The 24654-nt window shown below is 57.2% G+C and overlaps 2 protein-coding genes across 7 annotated transcripts; both read right to left on the bottom strand.

Annotated features, from left to right (window-relative positions):
• Positions 1-1895: 1895 nt before the first annotated feature.
• On the bottom strand, positions 1896-5759 carry CYP2D24 (cytochrome P450 2D/II). 4 transcript variants are annotated; one of them, NM_001168397.1, is made up of 9 exons: positions 5514-5702; positions 4704-4875; positions 4291-4443; positions 4052-4212; positions 3549-3725; positions 3229-3370; positions 2823-3010; positions 2248-2389; positions 1982-2160 (listed from the first exon to the last, which is right to left on the bottom strand). In NM_001168397.1, the coding sequence occupies exons 1-9, from the start codon at positions 5700-5702 to the stop codon at positions 1982-1984; spliced, it is 1503 nt and encodes a 500-aa protein (NP_001161869.1). The 4 variants fall into 4 exon arrangements, 3 of the variants coding, with proteins under 3 accessions (XP_089162938.1, XP_089162937.1, NP_001161869.1); XM_089306811.1 differs by lacking the exon at positions 5514-5702 and having other exon boundaries at positions 1897-2160; positions 4677-4815; XR_016215654.1 differs by lacking the exon at positions 3229-3370 and having other exon boundaries at positions 1915-2160; positions 5514-5759.
• A 10312-nt stretch (positions 5760-16071) lies between these two features.
• LOC138843028 (cytochrome P450 2D17-like) lies at positions 16072-23164 on the bottom strand. 3 transcript variants are annotated; one of them, XM_002721375.6, is made up of 9 exons: positions 20831-23164; positions 20055-20226; positions 19636-19788; positions 19375-19556; positions 18893-19069; positions 18583-18724; positions 18187-18374; positions 17615-17756; positions 16072-17527 (listed from the first exon to the last, which is right to left on the bottom strand). In XM_002721375.6, the coding sequence occupies exons 1-9, from the start codon at positions 21017-21019 to the stop codon at positions 17349-17351; spliced, it is 1524 nt and encodes a 507-aa protein (XP_002721421.3). In that variant the 5' UTR covers positions 21020-23164; the 3' UTR covers positions 16072-17348. The 3 variants fall into 3 exon arrangements, with proteins under 3 accessions (XP_002721421.3, XP_089165151.1, XP_089165152.1); XM_089309025.1 differs by lacking the exons at positions 16072-17527; positions 17615-17756 and having other exon boundaries at positions 18214-18374; positions 18677-18724; XM_089309026.1 differs by lacking the exons at positions 16072-17527; positions 17615-17756; positions 18583-18724 and having other exon boundaries at positions 18214-18374.
• Between the last annotated feature and the right edge of the window lie 1490 nt (positions 23165-24654).

Here is a 24654-nt window from a genome sequence, read left to right on the forward strand (position 1 = left end):
ACATGGCTTGTGGGAGGCACAGCCGTGCTCCCATGTTACTGCAGCATAGGTCACAGTACCCAGGAAATGGATACCAGCTGGGGGACTGAGGACAGCACGGCACAGCCACATGTGGAATCCCATCCCGCCACAAGGAAGGACGGCACGCAGGCATTTCCAACCATGGAGGGCTGCACACCTCGCGCCCGGGTGGAATCTGAACAAGGGGCTCCAAGGCACACAGGAGCTGCCAGGGCCGACGGGTGCCGGGCCATGGTTAGCTTGGAGTCTGGGGTCTTCTACTGCCCCAGAGATGACAAGAGGGCTGCATACATCCATTTTCACCAGAAACCATGGTAAAAGGAGCTCATTCTGTCCACCGTGAATTTTAATAGCCTGATCTATTCACATAGCAAACCATCAGGATACTGCAAAGATATATAAAAACATAGCCCAGCATATCTATACAATGGAATGTCATCTGGATTCAAAAGGACAGAAATGGACTGGTGTTGTGGTACTGGTCACTCTTGAAAAGCTGGCATCCCGAACCTGAGCCACTTTGAGTCCTGGCAGCTCCACATCTGATCCAGCTACCTGCTAATGCACCTGCGAAAGAGCTTAACAGGGCCCAAGTACTGGAGCCCCTGCCACCCACAAGGGAGACAGGATGGAGTTCCAGGCTGCTGGCTTAGGTCAGGTCCAACAGGGCCACTGAAGCCATATCATCCCCCAAGCTGCCATAGAAATAAATGAAATAATTCCTTTTGTAATGACAGATACAGACTGCTCCTAGGACACATCCATGAGGCTACCTGAGGCTACAGGAAATGCGCCCGAGTCCCCTGGAGTGTGGGTCCCCGTGCACGACTGCCCTCTAGCGGTCAGGTTCACAGACCAGGGTGCCCACGAGGCTGCCGGGTGCGGGGAGGCGGAGAGGTGAGTTACAGTGTGACAGTGAGAGGTCAGGTTTGCTGCTGAAGAGAGTTCTGGGATGACAGCTGCACACGCAGTGTGCCCACCCAGCACGCACGGCACAGCTGCAAACGGCTGAGAGCGCCCAGCACCGCACCAACGAGGACAGAGATGTGCCAAGACACACACCACCTTGCTGGATGTGCAGAGTGGGGCGGTGCAGCAGGTGGAGGAGTTCAGCCCCACGTCCCACACTGAGACACTGACTCCGCACGGGACGCTGGGAAGCACCCCTGCAGCCTTGGACTGCCCTCCCTGACCACAGGGCCTTCTCGTGCCTGCGACCTGGACCGCACCACAGTCGAGGCTGACGATGTGACCAATGGTGATCGCGGGCCTGTGTCACTGAGCTCAGCCTTGTGACCAATCCCCAACACAGCCCTGGAAACAGCCCAGGGAGCTGCCTGGCCCCCTGCCTCTCTGTGCCTGTCACACAGCGGTGCTGGGAGCACCAAGTCCTGTCAGGATGAGTCCTCCAGGAAGGATCGGTACAAGCTCATGTCTGCCCTGGATGGATGTGGCCCCAGGAGCCCCTCCCCAGAATTCCGAACACGTCCCTTGGCTGGAATAAACCATCACAGTGAGGACGACGGCATTCCTAGTTCTGGGAGGGCTTCTAGCAAATCACAGAGCCTGAGGGAGGTCTGGGGACCCCAACACTCTCTCCAGCCGGAGCTGGGGCTGATGCCACACAGACGCCCATGCACACACCTGCTGCTTCCCACACTCAGAGCCAAGACTGCTGCACCGCTTTTGTCACCAACACACATCCAGAGTGTGGCCAATGGGGGACGTGGCAAGCTGTCCTCTATGAGCATCGGGTCCCCTAGGTCTGAGATGCATCCAGAAGACAGGTAAGGCAGATGAGGCAGGGGTGGGGGTGGCCTCAGGCAGGTGGCTGAGCACCCATGACATCAGGGGCTCACCAGGGGCCAAGGGTGGACTCAGAAACCACAGGGGAGCCAGGAGACTGCTTTATTGTGCATCAGGGCCCTGCTGGGGGTGGGCTGGGGACTCAGAACCCCCACTAGCGGGCCACAGCACACAGCTGGTAGGGGGCCGGGGTCACCAGGGTAGCAGGGGCCCCTTGGTCGCTGGGCCGGGGCTGTCCCGTGGGCACCGAGAAGCTGAAGCGCTGCAGCAGGCAGGTGAAGAAGAGGAAGAGCTCCATGCGGGCCAGGGGCTCCCCGAGGCACGCGCGGCGGCCTGTGGGGGGTCAGGGGCTCAGTGAGCCTGGGCTGCATCCTCCCACTGTCCCCAGGGCCAGGGCCAGGAGCCGGGCACCCCAGGCACCTGCGGAGAAAGGCATGAAGGCCTCCTGCTTCACGAAGCGGCCCTGGGCGTCCAGGAAGTGTCCCGGGTGGAAGCGGAAGGGCTTCTCCCAGACGGCCTCGTCCTTCAGCACCGATGACAGGTTGGTGAACAGCACTGTGCCCTGGGCAGAGGATTTCTGTCCTGAGAGGGGCCTGGGCTGGGAGGACCTCAGACCCTACCCCATTCTCAGGGCCCAGGCCTGACCTGCACCCACCTGGACTCTTTCAAGGAGCCCTCAGCCCAAGTACTGCTCAGCCATGTCAGAGCCAAGTGTGACACCAGCCATGGCACCCCTGATGCCACCTGTCCCTGTGGACACTTGTATCTAGAACACATGGTGGCACATCCTAGTTTGTCTTCCCCTTGCTCCCAGGGACTCTGTGTTTACACACAGGCCCTGCCTCTGTTCTGCACCCACCCTACTCAGGGTGTTTCAGTCAGTGCCTGGGGCATGGAGGCTGGGCAGTCTGGGCTCCATCCGTCTCACTGTAGGAGGACTACTGGGGCTATGATCGGGCAGGGGTGCTGAGCCGGGATGAGGGGGCCCGGCCTACCTTGGGGATGAGGAAGCCCTGCACCTCAATGTCCCGCGATGTCTGGTGAGGCACCCCCAGCGGGATGATATCAGCGAAGCGCTGCACCTCGTGAACCACAGCGGTGGTGTAGGGCATGCGCGCCTGGTCCCCCATCTCTGGTCGCCGCGCCGGCCCTATGACCTCATCGATCTCCTGCTGGACCCGGCCTGGACAGACAAGCGTCCCCAAGGTGAACTGGATCTCTGGGAGCTGAGCATGGACCCTCTTTTCCGTCTTGTGCTGGGCCTGTGCCCACATGACAAGGTGGTCACATTCACAGGAGGTGGAGCCAACCATGCTAGGGACCCCAGGTGTCCAGGCTGAGATCAAAGGCCATTGCCTGCTCCTCCCCCACCCACAACCCTTCAGCCCCAGCTCGGCTCACGCTGCACATCCGGGTGCAGGATCATGAGCAGGAGGGCCCAGGACAGTGTGATCGATGTGGTCACCATGCCGGCAGCAAACAGGTCAGTGACCACCAAGCGCAAGTTGTCATCATTGAAGCTGCTCTCAGGGTTTCCCTTGGCCTGGGCCAGGACAGAGGAGTGGGCTCAGAGGGACAGAAGCCCCCAACATGATCTCCCATTCTGTCCCTGGCAGCCAGGGGCCTGGTAGAGGGGGATGCACAGGCCCCACTTTGTCTGGCTGGGCCTCACAGCACCCTGAACCCCCTGCCCTGCACCTGTCCTGGCTGTTGCCTCTCACCTTCTCCACCTGATCCAGGAAGGCGTCCGTCAGGTCCCGGGGAGGCTGGGCTGGGTCGCGTGTCATGCGGTGCTCGGTCACCAGCTCATCCAGCAGAGCCATGAAAGCCTTCTGCCCACGGAAGACCTTGTCCACCAACCCCGGGATGCGCAGGAGTATGGGGATCACGTTCAGCACCTGCTCAGAGGAAGGCGGATCTTCCTGTGCTCGGGGCTCACCTGGCCGTGCCTCAGGCTGCCCATCCCCACCATGAACCTGTCCTGGTCGGGGATGCCCAAAGACAAAGCTGAACTCAGATCTCACGGGCTGCCTGGCACCCAGCCCTACTGAGGGACAGCTTCCTTCCCTCTCCTGGGGCCGTGGACTCTGGACTCCTCTCCCATGGCTGTGGTCTGGGATTTCCCGGTTCCACGCTTTACCTGCTGCTGTGGCCTCTCTATGAATGCCCTTTCCCTACTCCTGTGGATGCAAATCCTTGCCTGCAGTGTCTGTTAGCCCCGTACCTGCGGCAAGTTCCCAGTCGACTCTTTTAATATGGTCTGTGTCAGGTCCATCAGCCTGGTTAAGCGATGGTCGTCATACTCAAAGCGGCACCCGTGGGTGAGTGAAGCGATCACGTTGCACACAGCTTTGTTCAGGAGCATGCTGGGACTAAAGGGGCATCCTGGGGGTGGGGGTATGGTCAGGGGTGCCCCTGGCTACCCTCCTTAGAGCCCGGTAGCGCCCTCAGCCTGTCACCCACCGGCATGGTCGGCAAAGGCGGCACAGAGGCAGGTGGCTTCCTCGGTCACCCACTGCTCCAGTGACTTCTTCCCCAGGCCGAAGTTGCGCAGTGTGGAGACAGAGAAGCGGCGCTGCTCACGCCACGCTGGGCCATAGCGCGCCATTACCACCCCTGGAGGCAGAGCAGACTTGTGGACATGGCCAGTGGGTGGCACCACCTCTAATTCTGCCCCTGAACTCTGTCCATCAACCCCGTATCTGGTTCCCATCACCCCAAACTCTTGGTTACCCAGGCACCTACTTGATGTGTTGACCCCAGGTCTGCACTGTCCCTGCCTTCTGATCCCAAGTTTAGGTCACCACCCCTGTTTGTGCTATCCATGGTCAAGGTCCCTCTGCTCTCACCCTAACAAATCTCTTGCCTCCACGTGCCTTGGGCATGGGGCCCGAATCCCAGGGGCTCCAAAGTGTGTGCTGGAGGGCGGTCCGCGGTGTCCTCGCCATAAGTCACCAGTGCCTCCCGAATCACCGCCGGCCCATTGAGCACAACCACAGGCGTCCAGGCCAGCTGCAGGCTGAACACGTCCCCATAGCGGCGACGCAGCTGCAGAGCCAAGGTCAAGGCATCCATCAAACCCAGGTCCCCGAGAGCTGCCTGTCCCACTGTCCCGCTAAGCCTTGGGGACCCCATGTGGGCAGGTGCAAGTTGTGACCCCCTGATCCTGGGGGTCCTGTCCCCCTGGTTGAGGGATCCCCTTTGGGCCCCACCACCCAGCTACGGCCTTGCCAGCATCACAGCATTGTCAGTGGGGCGCAGACCCATCCCGTTTTACAGGTGAGAGAACCTGGGTCACAGAGGTGAGCAGTGACAAGACTGGAACCAGGCTGCGGCATCTCTCATCAGCCTCGGTTCCTTGATGCCAGTGGTGCTCAGGGCCCTGCTCCCGACCCCCAACCTTCTCCTTGGGATGTAATCAGAGGGGCCCTGGGGCCTGCATAACCTGTGTGCCATCGGGGGGAGGGGCTAAAAGCTGCCAAGTCCTGCCCCACCCTGGGCTTTGCCCTCCCAGGCATTGCCTTGGGAAATCCCAACTGTCCCAGGCCCGCTCGGGGCCCTTCCCCTGGAAGCCTCTGACACCAGCTTCCTGGTCTCACCCGGTCCTTGTCCAGCCCAAGATCCACCCACTCCCTTTGTTCTGCTGGGTCCCCCACCTCTGCCGCCCTCCATCTCCACCACCTCACCTGACGGAAGCAGTTCGGGATGCCTCGGAAGTCCACCTGCAGCAGGTTGCCCAGGCCAGGTATGCCCACGGGGCCTGGCGGGTAGCGGGCAGCCCAGCGTGGGCGCTTGTGCATCAGGTCCACGAGGAGCAGGAAGATGGCCACAGCCACGGCCAGGGGCGCCAGTGCCTCTCCCGACAGGAGCCCCATGGCTGCCTCGCTGCTCACTGCCTGGCACCAGCTTGGCACTCTCACCACCCTCTCCTTGCCCAACCAGGCCAGGCCGTGCCTTTATAAAGGGAGCTTCAAACAAGCCTTTGTCCTCTGCCCTGAGCCTGCTTGTTTGTTGCCAGCCACCAGAGGGTACAGGGAGGGGCCAGGGTAGCTCAGTTCATGAGGACAAAGGTCCTTTCCCTCCCCCTGCACTGCCCAGGTGGAAGTGGAGAGGCCTGGCAGGTGAAGGAGAAGGACTCCCTACCCTCCTCCAACTCCCCCAGTTCCTAGAAGCTCCTAGGAGACCCAGGTTCTGATCTGCTCCTGTCCCTACCTCTCCCACCAGGTTCACACACACTGTTGTGGTTACAGCATCTCCCCCAGCTCACGTCCTAGCTCTGCCCCCACCCCTCTTGCTGTATTCGAAGTGTCCTTTACCTCTCCATTTGTCATCTACATTGGGTGGGTCTCAGGGAAGTCACAGATATCAGAGGGACCCTGGGGCAGCCAGCAGGATGGGGTGAGGTTGTCCTGTCCCCTGTCCCTCACCCTGCACACTTACCTGTGCAGACACACCTTAGGGTACACACACACATACACACACATATAGACTCATACACATACACACTTGTACAAACATACAGGTACATGCATGCACATACACGTACGCACACACACATACACATTCACACATACTACACATTCACACACACATATGTGCACAAATATGTATACACATACAGTCTCCTACACTCCCACCATCCCCATGCTCACAAGCACACACAGGCCTCACACATGTCAACGCAGACACAGCATGAGATCCCCTGTTCTCTGTGAGGCTCAGCACCTGGCTCACCGCCCAGCCCAGACGCTTGGACTCTGGCCAGCCTGAGCCACTGTGAAGCTGGGTGTGTGCAGGCGACTGTTCTCACAGCTCTCTGCTTACCCCTGAGCAGCCCTTGGGGGAGCCTGGAGCTCTTTTCCTATACCTGAGGTGCCCCCCCTCACTTCCTCAGAGGCATTGTCAGCCCCCTGCTTTCTGCACCCTGGGGCTTCTGTTTAAAAACCTGATGAAAAAATTTTTTAGGCCTTTTGAGGTTAATAACCCACATTCTTCCTCCTTTCCTGATTCATTATTCAAATAATTATTTATTGGAGTGGCAGAGAAAGAGAGATAAACTCCCTAGCACCTTCCACTATTTCACTCTCCAAATGGCTGCAATCACCTCGAGTTGGGGCCAAACCTGCAAGCCAGGAGCCCAATCCAGGTCTCCCGATGGGATGACAATGCCTTGAGTCATCACTGACTGCTGTTCCCCGGGTGTGCAATAGCAGGAATGTGGAGTCAGGAGGCAGAGCCAGCTATCAAATCCAGGCACTGTGATGTGAGACAGGAATGTCCTAAGAGCCATCTTTTTTTTTTTCTTTAAAGAATTATTTATTAATTTTGAAAGAGTTACAGAGAAAGAAGGAAAGACAGAAGCAGAGACAGATATCTTCAAACCACTGGTTCACTCCCCAGATGGCCGCAATGGCTAGTGCTGGGCCAAGCTGAAGCCAGGAGCCAGGAACTTCGTCCACGTCTCCTCCATAGGTGGCAGTGATTGAAACACTTGGGCCATCTTCCGCTGCATCTCTCAGGCCATTAGCAGAGAGCTGGATTGGAAGTGGAGCCATCTGGGGACCAACCAGCACCCATGCGTTGTGCCAGCATTGCAGGCAGTGGCCTTACCCTCTACGGCATTGTGCTGTCCCCTTTAAATTGCATCTTCACCACTAACACAAATGCCTACTCCAAATTTCTTGTATCTTTTGATTGTTGGATTATGATACATGTAGGTGTGTTGGCAGAGGTGGGTGGGATAGAGGTTCTTGTCTTCTCACAAGAAAGAATACAGGCATGAGACAGAGGAATGGTCAGCAAGGTAGAGTGTCCATCAGAACAGATGGGCACCTCTCCAGATGGAATCTGAGAAACAGTGCCTCGCCATTCAGACTGGGGAAAGCAAAGTTACACATTCTAATGACGCGAATGCACGTGGCAGCACGTGGGCAACTCAGCCAAGAACTGAGAGAAATACGCCTGCCAGGCCCGGCAGCAGTCAGGAAAGAGTGGAGGGGGCAGTCGGTCTTCAGACTGGGACTTACAGGGAACAGGGTCCAGTTCTTCCTGCGGTTTCTCCTGACCTCCATCCTCTTCTCCTGAACAAATGATTTGCTGGGTGAGAAATCGTTTACCTTCCTTGCGAGGTTTTATTGCCACAGTTATCAGACTGGGCATCCCACTTGGCAATGGGCAGAGAGGAATCTCCTGGGCGCCTTCCTTGGGGGCGACTGGGCCTGCTGTGGTGTTGTTGGGGTTGGGCAGGACCTCCTAGTGAAATGCTGAGCTGCTGCCAAGCTGAGCCTTCCAGGCCGCTGGAGGCTGCTGCCTCCCTCCGGTTCCCTCCATGCGGGGGCTTCGTTTCCCTCACACCCCTCTCACAGGCACAGGCTAATTTCTAACTTCCTGCCTCACAGGTGTAGATCCTAGGAGTTTACCCTGCTTGGAGTCCAGGTAGCCTCTTGGGTGAGCAGATGGTTCTTCACTAAATCTGGAGCTCTCAGTCACCCTGTGCACGTGGTCTGTCAGGACCATTTGGCTGGCTTCCTGCCCAGGACTCACTTGTGTGTGCTGTGTGTTGGGTGGGCTGAGCCTCTGCTCGTGGATGCGCAGGCCTGTTCTGGTCCTACAGTGGATGCTCCCGCTGACCCTTCCTGCGTTCGCTGACTCTGTCTTGCCCGCTCACGTCTGCTCAAGATCCCCGCAGTGGATCTCATTTCCGTTTTTGTGCTTTCCAGTTCTACGGTGTCTGTCTGCTTCCTCCATGGAGTCTGTCTCTGTAAGGAAAATCTCACTGTGATAAGATACCACTGCTCACTTTCCCTTCGTTTTTGAAACGATCTCTTGTCTCTCTTTGGACGTATTTGAGTGAGCGGATTTGAAGTCTTTGTGTAGAAAGTGCAGCCTCAGAGGGAGTGTCCACGCTCGCTCTTCCTCTTCGTGGCCCTGCTTTCCTGACCCTGTGCATGTCTTAGAGCTTCCTGCAAGAGCTGGACCTCTCAGGCACTGGCAGGTGCACTCGGGGCGTCTCTTCGGCCCCAGCGTGGTGTTGGTGCTTCTTGCTGCAGTGCAGCTGTTTCGTTGCTAAGTGATTTTTCCAAACTAAGTCCATGTGGTCTCCATTGAGTGCTTGTCCTGTGCAGACATTTGGAGAGTGAACCAGCAGATGGACATTCTCTCTCTATCTCTGTCTTTCTTGCTCTGCTTTTCAAGCAGATGAAATTAATAAACACTTAATAAATGCTAGTATGTCTTGTATGTTTTTTTAAAAAAGATTTATTTAATTATTTATTTGAAAGTCAAAGTTACAAAGAGAGAGAAGGAAAGAGAGATAGAGAAGCTCCAGCATCCCATATGGGTGCCGGTTCGTCTTGGCTGCTCCACTTCCGATCCAGTTCAGCCAGACTGAACACGGGGATGTCAGCTGTTGGAGAAACCAATGAGCTCACGAGTCCAGGGATCAGAGTCCTGTAGGGTTGGCTGCACCCCTCCCTCAGTTCAGTGAGCTGAATTCAGTGCTCGATTTGATATCAGAAGGCAGGCAAGACACTTGAGGCCGAGGGAGCTGGAAAACAGGACAGAGTAGGCCCTGATGGCATCTGCCTCCAAGGCCCAGTGGAGGGGCTGGGTTCCTATCCGCTTCAGGCTTCTGGGACTCAGATGGTAAACGTGAAAGATCTCAGGTACCCAGCGGCACCAATTTCTAAGCAGCAGAGCACACGGGCTACTGCATGGCTACTTGTAACTGCTCCCAGGCAATGAATGAGCAAAACAAGGATTAAAGGAGGGACTCATAATCAAATAGAAGAAGTGCAGAAAGATTGGGAATATTCTCAGCTTGGTCACGTGGGAGAGAATGAAAGCTCTGTTCAGAAGACATGGAGGGTCGGCGCCGCGGCTCACTAGGCTAATCCTCCGCCTTGGGGCTTCAGCACACCAGGTTCTAGTCCCGGTTGGGGCACCGGATTCTGTCCCGGTTGCCCCTCTTCCAGGCCAGCTCTCTGCTGTAGCCAGGGAGTGCAGTGGAGGATGGCCCGAGTACTTGGGCCCTGCACCCCATGGGAGACCAGGGTAAGTACCTGGCTCCTGCCATCGGATCAGCATGGCTGGCCGCGGTGGCCGTTGGAGGGTGAACAAACGGCAAAAGGAAGACCTTTCTCTCTGTCGCTCTCTCTCACTGTCCACTCTGCCTGTCAAAAAAAAAAAAAAAAAAAAAAAAAAAGACATGGAGGATGGCTGAGTGCCAGTGTGTTAAGGAGATTGGACAGGGGGAAGATGGGAGAGACCCTGAAGGCATTTCAGAAGTGCTTGTGGGGGCCAGCTAATGGTGCAGTGGGTTAAGCTGCCTCCTCTGACATTGGCATCCCAGACCTGTTGCTGGATGGAGTCTCAGATGTTCAGCTTCCTACCTGGCTCCCTGCTAATGATGCACCTGGGAAAGCCTTTGGAAGTGACTCAAGTGCCTGGGCTCTGGTCACCACGTGGAGTTCCAGGCTCAGGTTTTGGCCTGGATGTGGCAGCCATTTGCAGAGAGAACCAGTGGATGGAAGATCTCTCTCTCTCTTTCTCTCTCTCTCTCTTAGTTTGTCTTTCAAATAAATAAATAATGCTTAGTATATTTTAAAAAGAGAAATACTTATGCCTGCCCCTTGTCTCACTGGCCCAGGGCTCTAGGAGGGCAGAATGGCTTTGGCGGACCTGCAAGGGGACCCTCCCCAAGACTGCTGCTCAGGACGTCCCTCAAATGTCCCCTCCACTCATTGCAGCATGCACTCCTGTTGTGGTCCGTGTGGTTCCAGGTACGGCTTGGCCTGCCTCTCCAAAGTGCACAAGATGTAAGCTAGGTGGTGTCCGCACGGAATGCCAGAGCAGTAGGAGCTTGGCTTCCCCTACCTAGTCACCCGGGAGGTCTCCCACTGCCTGTGATCCACTTGTGGCAGGGCTGGAGGCATTGCACACAGCCCTCCTCCCCCATCACCAGGGCAGGCCCCAAAGAAATGTGGGGTCAGAGCTCTTAGAGACAGGCCCCACGGGTCATTGCCTACTGAACCTCAGGGGCGGGACCATACAACTGCAGTCATGAGACCCCGACCCCAAGAGTGAAGCCTGCAAGAGCCTTGGGAAAACACAGGGCTGGGACTACCTGAGGCTTTGGGACCCAGATCCCAACCAGTGTTCCCAGGGACAGGCACAAGGAGTTAGGGAAAGCTATCCAGGGACTTTCAGACTTGAAGCTTCTCTGGTCGGTGCTGGCCTTACGGGGGGGCCTGCTACCACTTCCTGCTTTCTGTTCCTCCCTTCCAGATGGGGATTGTCTGTCCTGTGCCTGTCCCACCCTTGTGTGTTTAGCGGATAGCTGCACCCTCTTCTCCTGAACAAATGATTTGCTGGAACCGTTTACATTCCTCGCGAGGTTTTATTATAGCCACAGTTATCAGACTGGGCATCCCACTTGGCAATGGGCAGAGAGGAATCTCCTGGGGCGCCTTCCTTGGGGGAGACCCGGCCTGCTGTGGTGTTGTTGGTGTTGGGCAGGACCTCCTAGTGAAATGCTGAGCTGCTTCCAAGCTGTGCCTCCCTTCTCACAGCCAGGATTAGCCAAGTAAGCCATGGCGCTGGCCCCCAGATTCTGAAACATTTGAGACTTACCACAGGCTGGTCCTGTGGGAGTGCTGGGTTTCAGAAATGGGCCCATCCCCTAATGTCACTGCTCACCCAAGGGCTCTTCGAGAGGCTGGAGGCCGCCAGATGTCCTTAGTGTCTTTGCCCATAAGGGGGACTGAGTAGAAATCTCCCTAGGAAATTACTGTCCTGCCAGATTTGAACACATTTCCTGTCTTCTGCCTGTAAGAGCTGCCATTGAGAAACCGGATGCTACTCGAATTCTTAGAACACAGACGTTTTTGTTTTGCGCTCTGGAAGCTGCAGGTACTTACTACAAGACCCGGCAAGAGCAGGGGAGACCCACACTCCAAATGTGGCAAGGCTGCCGACCTGGATGTCGCCACAGGCACTGAGAGAGTGGAAGCTTCTCACTTGGCACTGCTGAGTCTTGGTGGACCCAGGGCTGGCATCCCAGGCAAGTCCAGATGAGCTTGGTGGCCTGCTTTGCTGGGAGGGGTGGAGTGGCGTGGGTGGGGACAGCCCAGATCCTGTGGGCAGGGCTGGGTCGTGTGAATCTCCATCTGGGGCTTTACCCTCAGCATCTCGAGATGTGGGGACAAGGGAAGAAGGTGTATGCGTAGGAGCCATTGAATTCAGAGTAGCATGGCGTCTACTTGGCAGCTGCCAATGCGCCCAGGACCACAGAGGGGCAGAAGCACAGTCCCTGTCCTCAGAGGGGGCTCCAGGCCAGCCAGGGTCAGGGCCCCAGAAGTCAGAGCAGGCAGAGTGGACGTGGTGGCCACTGACCTTCTCACGGGTGGGGAGGACAGAGTGAGGAACACCAGTGGGTAGCAGGTCAAGGTCTAGACCTAGATCTCCTCCTCTGGGCACCCACTCCAGCCCCTTCTCCTCTGCCCTTTGTTGTGTGGACCCAGGTTAGCCCACGCCTCAAACAGAACTGAAGCCTCCAGGACTGACTCCCTGTCGTGGCCAAACCTGAAACCGCGCCTCTCAGAGCACTCAGTGGAGGGTCCTGGCTTGAACCCCAGACACAATCCCCTCCACTCCAGTCCTACCTGGATGTTTGTTTGCACTTGCTGTAGCAAAATGTCAGCGGCTTAGTGTGCTTTATCAGGGGAGAGACGCAGACTTGGTTCAGGATTCTGGTTGCTGGAGGGTTAAAGAGCTTGGTGCCGGCCTCCTGGTCCTGGCTGCATCACAGCATTGCAGAGACACAGAAGAACCTGGCCAGCAAGGAGAGGACCCCAGCGTGTGGGCTGGTCTTGCATGCAACACCCCACTCTCCGTAGAACTAAGCCACTCTCGACACCAGCACTGGTCCTCTCAGGACAGCTCCCCCAGTGACCCACCCACTGGCCGCTGTGTGCCCCAGCTCATTGTGCCACTCCTTCTCACATCCCCACCCTGGGAACCAACATCCGGGATGGAACTTTGAGGGACACAAAGCCTGGCACTGGCCTTGGGAGGCAGCACCTCCCTGGGCAGCAGCCTGGCCCCAATCATGCCTCGAGGGACGGGAGGTTCAGGGGGACCCACTCCAGTGAGCTCATGGGGCTGTCCAGGAAATGTTCTGGTGCTGGACGACTGAGCCCTGTGTACTAACTGAGCCCTGTGTATAACTGAGCCCTGTGTATAACTGAGCCCTGTGTACTAGCTGAGTCCTGTGTACTAGCTGAGCCCTGTGTGCTGAGTCCTGTGTGCTGAGTCCTGTGTGCTAACTGAGTCCTGTGTACTAACTGAGCCCTGTGTACTAACTGAGCCCTGTGTATAACTGAGCCCTGTGTACTAACTGAGCCCTGGCCATTGTCTCCTTGTTCTCCAACATTTTGGGGGCGTTGTATAGGAAGTGAGGTAATAGATGTGATGGTGCTGGCTGGGCTGCTGGTCCCTGGTGTCTGGCGGGTAGAATCAGGCCTCCAGTGGGGGCCCCCAGGCTGGGTGCTGCCTCTCAGCACCTCCAGACCGAGAGGCCTCCTCTCAGCAGCCCATCTGGCCCCTGGCTCAGAATCCAGGCTTTTGAACTGCCTTTGTCTCCAACCTGGGCAGCAGAGCTTGGTCAGTGGTAGGCTCAGGATTTAGGACAGGTGCAGCTGTCAGGTTCTGAGCTCAAACGGCCAAGTGAGGATGGATGGGGGTGAATGGAGAGTCTGCTGAGGTCCCAGCGCGGCCTGGAGTGGATGAGCCCCTGTGCAGTGCAGGGGCTGCCCAGCAGGTGCAGGATGCTCACACCCTCAGCCCTGCAGAGAAGTACTGGGACCTTGACCGGCTCCTGGGAGATGGCCTATGTGCTCAGGCTCATTCTTCCTGATAACAGGGTCTGTGCTCCTGGAGCCTCAGCCCCTGCTCAACAGCCTTTGCTCCCCATGTAACACACGGTGGGAACTTCTTACTGTACCCGTGTGACCTCGAGAGAGGCTGGAGGCTTGGCGGCCAGTGTCACTCACACTGCCACTCCAAGCCAACCAGACCGAACCCCAGTAAAACCTCGGACGCCAAGGCTCAGTTTAGCTGCCCTGACTGTACTTGGGGCCCTGCATCTAGCCTAGAAGTTCAGACAGCCGCACCCACAGGGACGTGTGCCTGGGGAGCATATCCAGCTGCAGAGCCTCCAGCATGCTGGCTGGTCCCGCCTGCAACACCCTGCTCTCTGCAGAACTCACTCACTCTGCCATACCAGAACTGGCCTGAGCCAGCTTCCCCCCACGACGCAGACCCTGGGAGACAGGGAGGATGCACAGGTGGTTGGGCTCCCGCTCCTCCTATGGGAGACTTGGGTTGAGTTCCAGCTCCTGACTCCATCCTTGGCCCAGGTCTAGCTATTGCAGGCATTTAGAGAGTGAACCAGTGCATGAGAGCTCTCAGTCTGTCTCCAGTCTCTGTCTCTCTGCCATTCAAATATTAAAACTACTCTTGGCCGGCGCCACGGCTCACTAGGCTAATCCTCCGCCTAGCAGCGCCGACACACCGGGTTCTAGTCCTGGTTGGGGCACCGGAGTCTGTCCCGGTTGCCCCTCTTCCAGGCCAGCTCTCTGCTGTGGCCAGGGAGTGCAGTGGAGGATGGCCCAGGTGCTTGGGCCCTGCACCCCATGGGAGACCAGGAGAAGCACCTGGCTCCTGCCATCGGATCGGCGCGGTGCTGCTGGTTGCAAAGCACCGGCCGCGGCGGCCATTGGAGGGTGAACCAATGGCAAAAAGGAAGACCTTTCTCTCTGTCTCTCTCTCTCACTGTCCATGCCTGCCTGTCAAAAAAAAAAAAAAAAAAAAAAAAAAAACAACAACAACAACTACTACTCTTACATGTTTCACACATGGTTGTGGGAAATTAAATCCCATCTGTGTGACTCTCCTGGGAGTGGACAAGTGGACCCTGTGCTGACTCTCTCCAGGACTCCTTCCCAGGCACCTCTGCTGATTTCAATCCGCCTACTTGTTTTAAAGATGTATTTTATTTACTTCAAAGGCAGAATTACAGATACAGAAGGACAGACAGAGAGAGACATCTTTCAACCATGGGTTCATTCCTCAAATGGCCACAGTGGCCCAGGAAGAAGCTCTAGGCCCCTGGCTTCAGGATGTCCCAGCCATGGCCATTGTGGCCATTTTGGGGAGGCACAAGCAGATGGAAGACCTCTCTCTCTCTCTCTCTCTCCTCTATCTCTGCATTTCACATAAATTAATCTTACACACACACACACACACACACACACCCATCTACCCACTCAGCGCAAGTGTTTGGCCCTTCAGTAGGCACCAGTTAGAACACCTGAGCCCTGGACCGGAGTCCTGGACCCATGCCTCAGCTCCTGATTCCACTCCCTGCGAGTCCAGGCAAGGGGAGAAGTGGTGACGGCTCCTGTGATTGGGTTCTTGCCCCTCACCAGGTTGTCTGCAGAACAGCAAAGCCATGTGGAAAGGGCAGCCGAACCGGCCACCAGAGCCACCAGTCCCAACGCCAGGCTGCCCAGTGACTAAATTAACAGCTCTTGTGCGCAGTTCACTTGTGCTCAAAGAAAACCATGGAAACGGCCAAGAAAAGAAGAACTTTGAGGGAACCACACTTTCACATAGTGACTGATGTAAGGTGTCAGCAGCCAGTCAGCTAGCAGCTTATACATGCAGAGTCTCAGATGGAGAATTCCAAACAGCTGGTTTAAGGGGAGTCACTGAGTGCAGAATAATGCAAAGAAATGATTCATTATGGAAACAAATGGTGAGCAAAGGATGGAAGGAAATTTAGAAGATTTATTTATTTGAGATGCAGAATGGCAGACACCTCACAATGCACACAGAATAAGAGAGAGAGAAAGAGAGAGAGAGAGAGAGAGAGAGAGGAAGGTCTTCCATCTGCTGCTGGTATAGTCCCCAAATGGCTTCAATAGACTGGTCTGGCCAGGCCAAATATGGACGCAGGACCTCCACCCAGGTCTCCCAGGAGAGTGGCAGGGCCCAGGTAGCTGTGCTGTCTTCTTCCACTGCCTTCCCAGGCACATCAGCAGGAAGTTGGAGCAGATGCCTAAGTCTGGGCTTGAAACTGCACTTCATTATGGGACGCTGGCATCGCAAGTGGCCGCCTGACCCACTGTGCCACAACGCCAACCCCTGGATGTAATTCTTACAAACCAGACAGAAATCGCTCAGCTGGAAAGCGCACTAAGTAAATCTTTATTAAAGATGACAGCAGTACTGACAGCTGCTAACGTGGATGCTTCTTTAGGAAGGCCTCAGAGCCCAGTCCATTGGAGTAGGAGTCCCTGCGCATGACTGCCCTCTAGTGGTGAGGTTCAAGACAGACCAGAACGCAGCCTGGAGGCTGCCCCGGGGTGGAAAGGAACTGATGTTTGATAAGTCCATTTTCAACCAATGAGAGTTGTGATGACAGCTGTGCCAGCTGCACACTAACAGTGTGGTAAGCCCGCCCTGAGTAATTTCAGATTGTGTGTCTCACTCCCTAACAAACACAGACACGTGACACGTTGAGTAAGAGCTGTAGGGGTGGCCTGAGCAGTAAAAGTACCTATCAGATGGGGGAGTTGAACCGCTCACTTTAGTGACCCTGCACAGGCTTCAGGAAACACCCCTGTGGCCTTGGACTGCCCCTCCCAACCACAGGGCCCTCCCATGCCTGCAGCCTTGCCCACACCAGAGTTGATGCCTACCATGTTGCTTATTTGGGGCCCGGGGCTGTAGCATTTGACCTCTGTAGTGGGTTGCTGAGGCCTGGGTAACTGACAACAGTCACATGGGGGCTCGCGTCCACATGACTGACCCCCAACAAAACCCTGGACAGCAGACCCAGGGGAGCTGCCCTGGCTCCCAGCCTCTCTACACCTGTCAACATAACTGCTGGGAGCGCTAGGCTCTGTCTGGATGAGTCCCTTGGAGCGATTGGCTGGAGGCAAATATCTGGTCTTGGTAAGTGTGGGCCCATGTGCCTTTTAAGTCTTGCTGACTTCCATCTGTGTTCTTTGGATGGAATAATCTACAATGGTCAGGACGACGGCATTCCTAGTTCTGGGAGGGCTTCTAGCAAATCACAGAGCCTGAGGGAGGTCTGGGGACCCCACACTCTCTCCAGCCAGGGCCGGGGCTGACGCCCCACATCGCCCATGCATGCTGCATCTGCTCCCCAGACCCAGAGCCAAGATTGCTGCACGACCTTGGTCACCAACACACATCCAGAGTGCGGCCAATGGGGGACATGGCAAGATGTCCTCTGTGAGCATCAGGCCCCCAGGTCTGAGATGCATCCAGAAGACAGGTAAGGCAGATGAGGCAGGGGTGGGTGGCTGAGCACCCATGACATCAGGGGCTCACCAGGGGCCAAGGGTGGACTCAGAAACCACAGGGGAGCCAGGAGACTGCTTTATTGTGCATCAGGGCCCTGCTGGGGGTGGGCTGGGGACTCGGTGCCCCCACTAGCGGGCCACAGCACACAGCTGGTAGGGGGCCGGGGTCACCAGGGTAGCAAAGATGCCGTGGTCGCTGGGCCGGGGCTGTCCCGCGGGCACCGAGAAGCTGAAGTGCTGCAGCAGGCAGGTGAAGAAGAGGAAGAGCTCCATGCGGGCCAGGGGCTCCCCGAGGCACGCGCGGCGGCCTGTGGGGGGTCAGGGGCTCAGTGAGCCTGGGCTGCATCCTCCCACTGTCCCCAGGGCCAGGGCCAGGAGCCGGGCACCCCATGCACCTGCGGAGAAAGACATGAAGGCCTCCTGCTTCACGAAGCGGCCCTGGGCGTCCAGGAAGTGTCCCGGGTGGAAGCGGAAGGGCTTCTCCCAGACGGCCTCGTCCTTCAGCACCGATGACAGGTTGGTGAACAGCACTGTGCCCTGGGCAGAGGATTTCTGTCCTGAGAGGGGCCTGGGCTGGGAGGACCTCAGACCCTACCCCATTCTCAGGGCCCAGGCCTGACCTGCACCCACCTGGACTCTTTCAAGGAGCCCTCAGCCCAAGTACTGCTCAGCTACGTCAGAGCCAAGTGTGACACCAGCCATGGCACCCCTGATGCTGCCTGTCCCTGCAGGCACTTCCTAGGACATGTGGTGGCACATCTTAGTTTGTCTTCCCCATGCTCCCGAGGCTCTGTGTGGACACAAGGGTCCTGGCTCTGCTCTGCACCCACCCCACCCAGCCTGGGCTGGTCAGCACCTTGGGCATGGAGGGCTGGGTGGCCTGGGCTCCATCCACTCACTGTAGGAGGACGTGCTGGGGCCACCAGTGGGCAAGGGTGCTGAGCCGGGATGAGGGGGCCCGGCCTACCTTGGGGATGAGGAAGCCCTGCACTTTAGTGTCCCGTGATGTCATGTGCGGTGTGCCCAGTGGGCCGATGTCTGCGAAGCGCTGCACCTCGTGAAGCACGGCAGTGGTGTAGGGCATGCGTGCCTGGTCCCCCATCTCTGGTTGCTGCGCCGGGCCTATGACCTCATCTATCTCCTGTTGGACACGGCCTGGACAGACAAGCGTCCCCATAGCAAGTCAGTTCCCTTTGAGCTGAGCACAGACTCTGCTGCCTCCTGTGCTGTGCCTGTGCCCACATACAAGGAGGTCACAGGAGGCAGAGCCAACCAGTGCTTGGGGCCACAGGTGTGGCTCAGGGGACTGCCTGCTCTTCCCTCACCCAGCCCCGCCCTCCACAGCTGCCCCCAGCTGGCTCACGCTGCACTTCTGGGTGCAGGATCATGAGCAGGAGTGCCCAGACCAGTGTGGCCGACGTGGACACCGTCCCCGCAATAAACAGTTCACCAATCACCGAGTAGAGGTTCTCATCACTGAAGCTGCTGTCAGGGTTCCCCTTGGCCTGGGTGGGGAGAGAGCGTGGGCTCAGGGGCAGAGGGAGGAGGCCCCAAATGACCACATTTTCTCTACTTGGCAGCCCGAGTCCTAGACCGTTGTGTGGCACCCAGGTACCCCCAGGACACGCGGGGCCTCACCGTCCCTGCCCTCGCCCTTCCATTCATCTTCTCACCTTCTCCACCTCGGCCAGGTAGGCGTCTGTCATGTCTCGGGGTGGCTGGGTGGGGTCCCGTGTCATCCTGTGCTCGGTCACTAGCTCATCCACCAGGCCCCAAAATTCCTTGTTCTCAGAGAAGACCTTGTCCACCAAGCCCGGGATGCGCAGGAGCACGGGGACCACGTTCAGCACCTGCTCAGAGGAGGGTGGGATCTTCCTGTGCTCGGGGCTCACCTGGACTAGCCCCCTCCAGGTGGACCCAGTGACCTGCTCTGCCCCAGCTCTTCTGGGATGTGGAAGAACACAGATAAAGTCCACCAATGCTGTGCTGCGTGGCTCCCAAGGCCCACAGGACGCACGGCTCCCTCACCCTTGTGTGGGGGCTTTTTTGGGGCCTGCCCATGCTGGGGTCTGGGATGTCCCAGCTCCACGTCTTTGCTCTCACAGTGGCCGCTCCAGGAAGGCCCTGCCCCACCCCCATGGAGGCAAATCCTCACCCTCAGTGTCTGAGCCCGCACCGAGGGCAGGAAGACCTTTTTCTTCTCGAGCAAGGTCTTGGTCAGGTCCAGCAGCCTGACGAAGCGCGGGTCATCGTACTCGAAGCGGCGACCAAAGGTGAGCGAGGCGATCACGTTGCCCACGGCTTTGTTCAGCAGCGCGTTGGGGCTAAAGGGGCGTCCTGCGGATTGAGGTACGGTCAGGGGTCGCCCCTGGCTCCCCGTCCCTTGCCCGCCTGCGTGCCTCGGCCCGTCACCCACCAGCGTGGTCAGCGAAGGCAGCGCAGAGGCAGGCGGCCTCCCCAGTCACCCACTGCTCCAGCGACTTCTTGCCCAGGCCGAAGTTGCGCAGCGTGGACACGGAGAAGCGGCGCTGCTCGCGCCACGCAGGGCCGTAGCGGGCAAAGACCACTCCTAGAGGTGGGGCGGTGTTGTCGACATGGTCAGTTGGTCTTGCCACGCCCCTGTCCATGTCTCCTTCATATTCCCTGAGAAGGGTGCCCTCCCCAGCAAATCTCTTGGTCGCCTAGGGCCACACTGGTTCCTTCTCCAGCCTCCATTCCTGGGCTGTCATTGGGCTCTTCCTTGCCTCACATCCAGGTCACCGCCCCGTTATCACTTGTCCTGACCAGTCATCCTCCCCTCTGCCCCCCCAGACCTCATTTCCCACTGCTCCTTGCCTTGGGAGTGTGGCGCGAAGCCCCGGTGGCTGAAAATGGGCATGGGCGGGCGGTCCGCAGTGTCCTCGCTGCAGGTCACCAGCGCCTTGCGCACGGCTGCCAGCCCGTTGAGCACGACCGCCGGCGTCCAGGCCAGCTGCAGGCTGAACACGTCCCCGTAGCGGCACCGCAGCTGCAGAGCCAGGGTCAGGGCACTGGTCACGCCAGGGCCTCCCGCCACTGCCTGTCCACCACTGTCACCACACAAGCCTGGGGGCCCCAGAACCCCCAGTAGGAGCCAAGGCAAACAGATCTGCACTCTCCACTCCTCCTGGAGCGTCTGACCCTGGCCGGGACCATGCAAGGACCACTGGAACGGTGGGCAGCTGCCCTCAACACCCAGCTTACAGAGGAAGAAGCCAAGGTTCACACACAGAGCCGAGCCCTGGCCCCACGGGGGCAAAAGATGTGACCCACGTCCCTGCACCTTTCTGCACGCCTGTCTCTTGTTTTGAACCTGACCCTGCTGCCCACCTCCAAGACCTGTCCCTCTGATGAAACCAAAAGGGGCTTGGGGTCTACAGATCCTGTGGGCGGTCGACCTGCACCCACACCTGCTACGCAGGCCACCCCACCAGCAGGGTCCCCAGTGTCTTCTAGCCTGTACAGTGCTTCCCCACAGGACGCCCCTCCCACCTCCCCTCCTCACCCTGCTCTTGTCCCCCCTGGGGTCACCCCCCCCCACTGTCTGCTGCATGGAGCCCAGGTCCTCTCTGCCTACACCACCCCTCTCTCACCTGGTGGAAACTCCTCCGAGGGTCCTGGAAGTCCACCTGCAGCAGGTTGCCCAGGCCTGGCAGTGCCATGGGGCCTGGTGGGTAGCGTGCGGCCCAGCGCTGGCGCAGGTGCATCAGGTCCACCAGAAGCAGGAAGATGGCCACGGCCATGGTCAGGGACACCAAGATGTCTCCCATCAGGAGCCCCATGGCTGTCCTGTTGATCACTGGCTCCTCTGGTCACAGCTGCTGCCCCTGGTTCCCAAGGCACTAGGGACCAGGCAGGATGCTCTAAGCACACCCTCTGTGCTCCCAGGTGCAGACCGTTTCTTTAATAAGGGAGCCAACTGCTGTGTTGTCCATGTTTTTTCAGGTTGCACGCAGTGGCCAGTGTGGTCAGGTTCTCAGGCAGCCACAGAGGTCCTTGCCCCTCCTGTCCTCCTCATGGGCGTACCCCTGGCGTGGTGCTGCTGTCAATGCGTTCTGAGAAGAAGCACGGTGGGGGCAATAGGTGCTGATTCACCACACAGACACCGGGAGTTGAGTGAAAGGGAGCTAGAGGCGAGCAGTCCACTACTTGTTTATTTCAGCTGGTACCTCAGCTTATATAGCTGAGGCAGCCAATACGGTCAAGGGGCGGTTTATGCCCTAACCAATCACTGCCTGTTGCCAGGCAGGCTCTTTTGCCAGGTGGGTTCCAAAGCCATCCCTGAATAACTGACACTCGCTTGCCAGCGGCCATCTTGGCATGGCCTTCTCATTCCTCCACATTTCCCCCTTTTTGTTTATTTTTGAGCAATGGGAGGCATGATCCTTGGCCATACCACTGTTGACTCTGTTTCCATGTGGTCTCCTCATGTGGTTTTCCGCCAGGGGATCTTACCTGTCGTTGACTAACCAGCCCTCAAAATGGGAGACCACAGGAGTGCTTGCTCAGATGGGGGTAGGAATGAAGAACAACGGTAATCAGGAATGGCGTGACCGCACACAGGCTGTTCGATTGGCTGACAGAGCTAGTGGGGTATAAACAGTAATGGATGTGGCTGTGGGCCACATCCTCAGGGCAGGATGATAGGGCAGGTGCGTCTGCTAACAAGGTGGACTCTCAGTCTTGTTCAGCTGGTTCTGGTTGGCTGTTGCAGGCTTGATGTTTCTGGCTGCTACCCAAATGGGCTGTCCCGCATCCTCTGGAAAGACACAAGCATATCGTTGGCCCTTGGTTAGCAGAAGCCTTTTTACGAGTGTTGGAATCCAGGACCTGAATTTTGCGTCCGCTCCTACATTAACGTTAGGCAAACATGCGGGTGGGATGGGGTCTAGCAGCTGCCCTGAGAGCCTGTGGTGCCTGGAGACGGCCACAAATGTGGGGATCCTCACTTGGTGTGGATGGGATGACCTCGCATGGGTTATTACCTCGAGGTCGTCTAAGTTCAACCACGGGTATTTGGGGGGTGGCTGACCAGGCATTGCTGCATTGTCTGCTGTCATATCATTTTCACTGTCAGAGCTCTCTCTCCCTAAGTCATCAACTGTTGCCTGTGAGCCAGTGGCCTGGAGTGACAGGCTCTTTTCACTCACAGATTCATTATGTTTGGTAATCTGTGTGGTCTTCTGACAGGTGGTATGTATCCCATGTTTGAGTGCTTAAGAGCGGCATGCCACGCCAACTCTAGCCAAAGGAAAGATACCCACAGCACTGCTACCATAACAAAACCAATGTTTAGCACCTCAGCAGCTGATGGCATTCTGCAGGTGTTCCCTACGTTAGATGAACAGACAGCGGTGTGTCAGATCATAAGTATGTCCTGTGCTTAGTGGGGGACTTCCTTGATTCATTAGGTCAAGGCCGAATGCCTACACGGTGTCTCTGAGTATCACTTCTCTCAAGTGAGGGAAGATAACTTAGTTCCGAAATCTGGGATGATCAGTCCCTTATGGGAATTCGCCGACGAACCGAAAGTAAAAGGAGCCGAGAAGCGGTGTTACGCTTCTGGGTGGTGTGTGCCTAACCTGGGGTCACTTCGACCGAGGACAAGGACAAGGAAAGGGGCATAGGAGGGGGTTCTGTGCTCCCCCTCACAGAACTGAACAGCACACAAAACAGTGAGGGGCCTACTTGCTGAAATCAAGGGGGACCTCGCCGAGTCCATCATGCTGTCTCTCTTTCAGCCACATTGGGTGCCAGATGTTGCTGTGGATTCGTTCTGAGAGGAGGAGCATGGTGGGGGCAAGAGGAGCAGAGTCACGACACAGACACCAGGAGTTGGGTGAAAGTGGGCCAGAGGTGAGCATCTCAAAGACTCGTTTATTTCAGTTGGTGCAGCTGCTTATATAGCCAAGGCAGCCAATCCGGTCAAGGGGCAGTTTATGCCCCATCCAATCTCAGCCTGTTGCCAGGCAGGCTTCTTTGCCAGGTAGGTTTTGCTGCCATTTCCTGAGTAGTGACACTTGCTCGTCAGCACCATCTTGGCATAACATTCTCATTTCACCACAGTGGGGGTGTGGGACCTGGCGAGAGCAGGCCTCTACTCTATGCAGAATACAGGCTTGCTCTGCCCTCATCTCTCATATGGCATCCATACCTGCCTGTAGGGCCAGGTCCCAGCAATCGGAGGTCTAGGGTGGCCAGCAGAAGGGGTTGAGCTGCCCCACATACCCAGCGCCTCTCGCTTGACTGCAGACACACACAGCTCTCCCACACACAGCCCGGCTCACACGGCCCTCACACAGCCGCTCACACAGCCATGCACAGTCAGGCCCGGGCTCCCTGTCCTCGGTGATGCCTCTGGGGCCGCTCCACCAGACCTCTCCTGTGGGAGCTGCTCCCTGGGAACCCGAATCCCTGGGCCTGCAGCCAGCCATGGCCACTGAGCCTCGGCGTCACAGAATGGGCAGGTTGCCCTGACGGGGCACTTGGTGGCCCAAGGTCCTCCCTTCCTGTGGCCGCCTCCGGCCTGCTGTCCCCCGGGATGTTTCCTCCACCCACCAGGGTTTGGATGTGGTTTGTCCCCAATGGGCAGGGGGTTGGCGTGGTCCCTGATGGCAGTGTGGGGAGGCAGGGAGACCCTCTCTGGTGGGACCCTGCGGGAGGTCCTTAGGTCAGTTGGGTTGCTCTCATGTTATACTTGGAACGTCCGATTCCCACCAGTTGAGACCACCAGGAGCCGGGGCTGATGCAAACGCAAGAGTTTTACTTCAAAATCGAGTTTGGTCCGACGTCCACACCAGGCGCAGCTGGGCTGGATTGGCGGCCCTGAAGTAAGATTGTTGGGGTTTTTATAGAGTTTAACAAACAAGTTCAGCTATACAGCATCTGATAGGCTCATATTTTAAATTTATAGTTGTTGTTCTATGATTGACTAAAGTATAGGGTCCGAGCTGCTACGGTGTCCATGCCAAACTGCAAGGGTTTGGGGATGTGTCACCCTAACTGCCTGATAGGACACCTGGAACTTTAGGTGTTTCCCTCCTATATGCTGATTGGCTGTTGCTAGGGGACTTTATTGCAAGGGGAGCTTATTTTTCTTCTTTTAGGAGTTTTTGGCTTAGAGTTCAGGGCCTGGTCAGACCCGAGTTACAAGATGGAGGCCTAGTCTACAATAGCTGCACCTTGACCCAGGCTGAGGTCTCTCATTCCCCCCTTCTACTATTGGGGCCAATCGTGGTCCCCTTTTACCCACTTTAATGGCCTGCTCGTCTAGGCGCTAGTATGAGATCAGGGTCTAGAACAAAGGACAGAAAGGTGCTGCCTAAGCCAAATAGAAACTGACAGAAGGGGCCTGATAATGATCTGGTGGGCTTTAAGGCCTTGTTAGCTATGAGGCCCAGACCTATTTATCCTTTTA

This window comes from Oryctolagus cuniculus, chromosome 11 (genome assembly GCF_051225735.1).
Source record: "Oryctolagus cuniculus isolate XC-2025 breed Fujian yellow rabbit chromosome 11, ASM5122573v1, whole genome shotgun sequence".
NCBI classification, from domain to species: Eukaryota; Metazoa; Chordata; class Mammalia; order Lagomorpha; family Leporidae; genus Oryctolagus; species Oryctolagus cuniculus.

Bases quoted from the DNA above. Each gene is read 5' to 3' on its own strand.
- CYP2D24 (NM_001168397.1), bottom strand. From the start codon at position 5,702: ATGGGGCTCCTGTCGGGAGAGGCACTGGCGCCCCTGGCCGTGGCTGTG. The intron at 3,726-4,051 runs GTACGGGGCTAA...TCCTCTGAGCAG, and splicing joins CGACTGGGAACTTGCCGCAG to GTGCTGAACGTGATCCCCAT. The intron at 2,390-2,822 runs GTAGGCCGGGCC...TCCTCTGCCCAG, and splicing joins AGGGCTTCCTCATCCCCAAG to GGCACAGTGCTGTTCACCAA.
- LOC138843028 (XM_002721375.6), bottom strand. From the start codon at position 21,019: ATGGGGCTCCTGATGGGAGACATCTTGGTGTCCCTGACCATGGCCGTG. The intron at 20,227-20,830 runs GTGAGAGAGGGG...CTGGCTCTGCAG, and splicing joins CTCGGAGGAGTTTCCACCAG to CTGCGGTGCCGCTACGGGGA. The intron at 19,789-20,054 runs GCAAGGAGCAGT...CCCCACCTCTAG, and splicing joins CTTCGCGCCACACTCCCAAG to GAGTGGTCTTTGCCCGCTAC.